The sequence below is a fragment of the Anarhichas minor genome, unplaced genomic scaffold (assembly GCF_050575085.1).
Source record: "Anarhichas minor isolate MPS153535 unplaced genomic scaffold, ASM5057508v1 ptg000185l, whole genome shotgun sequence".
NCBI classification, from domain to species: domain Eukaryota; kingdom Metazoa; phylum Chordata; class Actinopteri; order Perciformes; family Anarhichadidae; genus Anarhichas; species Anarhichas minor.
Genome location: NW_027466631.1, coordinates 29,282 through 35,764, shown reverse-complemented (window position 1 = coordinate 35,764; position 6,483 = coordinate 29,282). Strand labels below are relative to the sequence as shown.

Here is a 6,483-nt window from a genome sequence, read left to right as displayed (position 1 = left end):
TATGAATGGGTGTGAACGGTTGGACGGTCGTGATGTTGCCATCGGTGTATGAATGGGTGTGAACGGTTGGACGGTCGTGATGTTGCCATCGGTGTATGAATGGGTGTGAACGGTTGGACGGTCGTGATGTTGCCATCGGTGTACGAATGGGTGTGAATGGGTGAATGATGACATGGAGTGTTAAAATGTACCATTTCAATCTAGTAAATAAAGTCGTAACGTAAACAACAAACATGGCCGCTGTTAGTAATCACAGCTGTTAAGATAGCAGCTTGTTGAAGAGCAATGAGTGACAGGTAAAGACCCGCCCCTTCTGGTGTCTGCCACGAGACCCTATTTAAGAAAAAAAAACATGAGACAAATATTTCTTACAACCAGTTTGAATTGTGTCATGAATTACACAAATGTTTGTCAGTTTAAAAGATTTTTTGCAAGTAAAGAAATTTTCAGTTTGTCGTAGCATCATTTAGTTTTGTGAAAACTACGTCTCGTCTCTTCTACGTCACTAACACCGACATGGCCGTTAGCTTGTCATGCTAGCTAACTTAGCTATGTTCCAAATGTAAAGTATCTCACCTGATGTGTTTTGACTCTTTTGATCAAACAGGAAGAGAAAGAACGAGTGAGACTTGTTGGTGTGAGAACATCCTGGTACTAAACACATCGTAGCTTCAGAGAGACGTCACTTAAAGACACTTTTGGGTGTGTCCTCTGTATAATTACATATTTTCACAGTCTTATACTTCATCTATCAGAGCATTTGATTCATCGATTATTGTTGGGATGTAATGAACATTTAAAATTGTCAAATATGTTTTTGTAGAAGAAGATTACCAACTTAACCTTTCAGTCACCTGTTGCTGTTGCTTCCTGTTCCAGGTGATGGCTCAGCAGGTGACGGCTGGCCGGCGCTACCTGCGGGCGTTCGTTAGCGGCTTCTTCGTCGCTGTTCCCGTCACGGTCACCGTCCTGGATCGGTTCGCCTACGTGGCGCGAGTGGAGGGAGCGTCAATGCAGGTGAGACGTCACAACACGTCCACTTTATGAAATACTATTAACGAGGTCAGAGGTCACGGCATCCGGACCACTTGTTGGAATAAAAAGAGGCAGAGAGAGAAGAAGAAGAAGCTGAAAAGCACATTCTAGAGTCCATGTCTGATCTTTTTTAATCGCTGTGTTTGAAGCTGCTTGAACTTATATGTGAAACCATTAAGAATATAGATGAATGGCTTCTGCCTCAGACTTTTTTTTACACCCAAGAGAAAGAGATTCGGAAGGAAACACCTCAAATACTCTAAAATATGTGTGATTGTTTTAATAGTGGTGTAAGTTATGGTTCTAAAAACTGAAACTGCAACACAAACGGCCGTCTTGGTGGTTCCGTGTTGCGGTTTCATTTTATGGTCTTTGCACCCTCGTTTGAAGGAGCAGTGTGTAGGATTTAGTGCCTTCTAGTGGTGAGGTTGTAGATTGCAACTACCTGAAAACCCTCCACTCACTCCTCTCTTTCCAAGTGTGTCGGAGAACTACGGTGGCCTACAGGCGACATTAAATCATGAAAGTCTCTCTAGAGCCAGAGTTTGGTTTGTCTGTTCTGGGCTACTGTAGAAACATGGCGGACTCCGCCTCCAGCTCCCTCTTTACATATAAACGGCTCATTCCAAGCTAACGAAAACAAACTACTTTTATTATTCAGGTGACACTAATGAAAACATATTATGAATATAATACTCCAATAAATCTCCTTAAATCCAACACACCGGTCCTTTAAAACAAGAGTTTACATTTTTTTTTTTGTGTGCTACATCTCTTGTTTGAGAAGTGTTCCATAGATAAAGATTATTGAGGATGATGACTATTTCAAACAACTAAAACCAAGAAAACCTATAGTCACATTATAATAGAAACCTATAAATATCTGATAAATACCTGTGATATCAATACTCTGCTGTGGTTGTTGTATTCTTTTATTTTATTTATAAAATGGGTCATCATTTTAAGGCAGTGCTGTAGTTAGTGATGTAGTTTATAGAGTCAGAACATTGAGGGTGTCGTCGTCTGTACAGACTCTAAAGCCCCCTCGAGTTAAATTTGTGATATTAATCTATATAAACAACATTGACTGTACTTGACTGCATATTAGAAATACGGAGACAGAAGTAGTAAATAACAGTCTGAGGACACAAAGCCGGTAACATTGGAGAAGAACCACCTCTCCATGCATGGCCTCCTTCTACTCTCATCCAGACGGTAAACAACTCTTCCTCATTGAGAGGCACAGATGTAAAAAAAACAAAAAAACAATAAATAAATACATAATTAAATAAATAAATAAACAAGTGCCTGTTGGGTTTTGACCGAGTTGGTTTCCTGTCGTGCGGCCTATTATACGACGCGTGTTATACATTATGCATAAAACAATCTGCTCTCCATTTTTAATGAGCATGAATATTAAAACAGCGTGTCGCCTCTTTTGGTTGTTGGTGTATATTCATGTAGCGGCGTGTGTCGGGGTCACGACGCCGACCTCTGAGAGAAGAGTTTGAGATCTAAAAAATCATTCATGAAATGACTAAACAGTTTGTTTAAAGCAGGAGACGTGTTGACTAAACCAGATGTTTTTCACGATATTTCAGACTGTAATAGAAACATCTAAACTCCTCTGGTTGTATAGAAGTCTATGAGAAAATGACTCTACTTCTCTCTTGATTTATTACCTCAGTAAACATTGTAAACATGAGTTTATGGTCTCAATCTCTAGTTTCAAGTCTTCTTCAATACAGCATGATGTTCATTTAGTACATTATGGTCCATTTAGAGTCAAACAGACCATAAAGCAGGGGATGCTTTAGGGCGGGGCTACACAGTGATTGACAGGTCTCTACCAGAGACGTATACGGCGTCTCTACACTGAACTCTATTTCTCATCTTACAAGCCATCAGCTCAGAGAAGCACCTGAGGTGTGAGCGCTGTGATGAACTGACTGCACTGAGGAAACAAAAAGGAAGAGCAGCTGCCTCTGACAACTCAAACGACGGAGAGCCCTTGAACTCAGCACCAGGGAGAGAACGTCTCTGCTCACGAGTTGATTACAGAGCTTTGATTAGAAAATGATCCACTCATGGATTACCTATCGGAAGCAAGTCTCCAGGCTCTGCCAGTTGATTTTATGATGATATTGAAATTAACTGAATCCAGCGGCTGCCTGGACACAAGGACATTATTCTAAAACCAAATCATTCTCTTTTAAAATGATCATATATTCTGTATGCACTTTGTAATTAATGGACTTAAATGTGAAAACCACTTCAGTTTGTTCATTTTTAAAGGCAAGATTTACATTACGGAAACCTAAATTGACAAAAAATCTGAAAGTTATTTTCACCATAATGATCTATAGCTGGCTAACTGGAGCAGAAGTCCTGCAGCAGTGAGCAGCTGATACATGATACCACCATGTTCCATCATACAGAGGTGGTGCTTCTCACCTGGCATTACTGCTACTAGTTCGCATGGAGTTTAATCCTAAAACTCTTCTCTGTTTTTGGGGAGAAATATGTCCCTGAAGGTGCCATGTGCAGCATTTTACCATCCATCAATTAGCACATACACTTTGCTTCAACAACCATAAGAGACCTCGTTAAGGCGGTTTGATGATTCACGGTTAAAAACATGAATCACCCGGTTGGAGGTAGCAGGAGAAATGGGTGGATTACCTGCTGCAATGTTGTTTAATATGTTCTAACATAACAGTTAAAATCTTCTATTTTTATGTAACATTAACAGAATTTCATCATCTCTAAAATTCATTCAACAAACTAACATTCAGGCCGACAAGCTTTCACTCAGCTAGCCTGCCTGCTAACTAGCATTTAGCACGCCAGCTAGTGGGGCGGGGGTGGCATTGGCTCACTGGGTAGAGAGGGTCGTCTGGCAACCGCAAGGTCGGCGGTTCGATCCTTGGCTGCTACGTGTCCTATGCCGAAGTGTCCCTGAGCAAGACACTGAACCCCTAACTGCTCCTCGGGCGCTTCTCAGCAGCCCACTGCTCCCAATAAGCTAGGGATGGGTTAAATGCAGAGGACAAATTTCGTATATGACAATAAACTTAAACTTAACTTAACTTAGTGGTTATTAAAGCTGTTGGCTAAGCTGTCCGCATAGCTGCTAAATCGTTGATTTTATAAAGAGCAGTGGTCCAGTGTACAGCGACAGCAGAGACCATTTTGGAGTTTCGTGAACCGACTTTTTAATCACAAACAGAACACTTGTTTGACTGCGGCTCCTTCATGTTTGATGGTTAGCTAACACAGCGGTGCAGAGACAGACCTACTGGAACATCCATGTGTGTGTTTTTGTGTTGTCGACCTTTTGAGCAAACTATTTCTGGACTGTTTCGTTCTGTTCCGTTACACCGACTCACCACCTCTTTACTCCGCGTCTCTGATGCTGTTGTGGGATGTCTCCTGTACACAGTATGTGTGGTTATGTTTACTGATTCATATCAACTGTATTATTGTGCCTGCAGCCCGTCCTGAACCCGGAGGGGGGGTCTGATTGTGACGTCGTCCTGCTGAACCGTTGGAGCGTGAGGAACTACGAGGTCCACCGAGGCGACATCGTCTCCGTCATGTGAGTGACTCGTTTCCTTTACAAAACAAAAGCGTGAAATCACACTGAGGTGTGTCTTTCATTCAGTATTGATTCGTATGTTTAACTATTTATACAACAAAAATACTGCATTTGTGCAGAACACATTAAACTTCATACGGCAGGAATACTTTAAACACCTCTTGTGTTTTCTACACTTAATCTTTTCTTTATATGAAGAGCTGCACAATCACATCTAAATCACCAGCATCATGAACAGGAAGTCTTCATGCAGTTTTACATCATTTGTATATTAATTCATTGATGAATCTCACGCCAGCTGTCTACCGTGGATGGATTTAAAAGTTGTTATTATTATTCATACAGATGAATGACTTCTCTCTGAGGCCAAAGCATGAACAACCTAACAAAACACACTGCGGACAAACAAGTAAACAACTCATTGAAATGTGGCTGCACAACACATACAGAATATCCGATGATGACAGCTTTGAAAGGTTCAGCAGTTATAACGTAGCGCAACATACATTTACTTTGTTCTTTTGAAATGCCGCCTGCTTTCTCCGGGAACAATAAGACCGGCTGCAGAGAGATGAGTAATTCATATGAATTACATCAATTCTCAGTTGGTCTGGCAGCGATATTTCAGAATCACATTCTGGAGAGAAGGTGAGTTCTCATACGCTCCGTGTTATTTTTGTGTTTTTTTCTTTTGTTCATCAAACTTTTTGGATGCTTCATGACTTCCAAGTGGCACTGTGGCAAAATCAGACAAGCTACTTCATTTAGTTTCAACTTTTAGCCGAGATCAGACGCTTTTTAAAATATGTGAAGTTACACCTGACATGTCTGTCAGCAGAGACCAGTGAGCTGTAGGGATGAAAGACTCAACCACAGCAGCCTGTCGCACCAACTGAACACTAGTTTGAATTTAAAGTCGGCACCAACTGCGACATTCAAACTAGTTTGTGTCACACTTTGTTTCAGTTGCAGGGATCTCTGCAAACTGTCGGCCAGTTGGTTTGTGTACAACCAATGTGCAACCAATGTACAACCAAAGTACAACCACTGTACAACCACTGTACAACCAATGTACAACCAATGTACAACCACTGTACAACCACTGTATAACCAATGTACAACCAAAGTACAACCAAAGTACAACCACTGTACAACCACTGTACAACCAATGTACAACCACTGTACAACCAAAGTACAAACAAAGTACAACCAATGTACAACCACTGTACAACCACTGTACAACCAATGTACAACCAAAGTACAACCACTGTACAACCACTGTACAACCACTGTACAACCAATGTACAACCACTGTACAACCACTGTACAACCAAAGTACAACCAATGTACAACCACTGTACAACCAAAGCACAACCACTGTACAACCACTGTACAACCAATGTACAACCACTGTACAACCACTGTACAACCAATGTACAACCACTGTACAACCACTGTACAACCAAAGTACAACCAAAGTACAACCATGTGCGCAATGATCGGCAAGATAAACGGGTAAACTGCCGAAAAAGCCCATAGGGATACATGTTCTGAATGTGCTGTATACGTGTTCAAAGAATGCTGGAATCATAGTGGAATAGCTAAAGTTATTGTCAAGTGTGCATGTTAACATATTCACTGAAGTCCAGTCATTAACTCGTTCATGAGCACACAGCGCAGAGAGCTAACCCAGTAGCACAAAGGCTACGAAAGGCTAACACAGTAATGCACTGTGGCTAAAGTCCAACTAAACTTTGACACAAACACAAACACATCTAATGATTCGGTCAGTGACGGGAGGCAGATTTTAATAATGGCAGCAACTTAACCGTGTAGAAGAGTCGAGGAAA

At 41.2% G+C, this 6,483-nt stretch overlaps 1 protein-coding gene across 1 annotated transcript in view; it reads left to right on the top strand.

Annotated features, from left to right (window-relative positions):
* Positions 1–606: 606 nt before the first annotated feature.
* The window catches only part of LOC142944089 (mitochondrial inner membrane protease subunit 2-like), a 31,446-nt gene continuing 25,569 nt past the window's right edge, over positions 607–6,483 (top strand). The window contains exons 1-3 of the mRNA XM_076085589.1: positions 607–702; positions 880–1,017; positions 4,530–4,633. Of these exons, the coding sequence (XP_075941704.1) occupies positions 883–1,017; positions 4,530–4,633 (239 nt within the window). The 5' untranslated portion in view covers positions 607–702; positions 880–882. The remainder of the gene's footprint in view (positions 703–879; positions 1,018–4,529; positions 4,634–6,483) is intronic.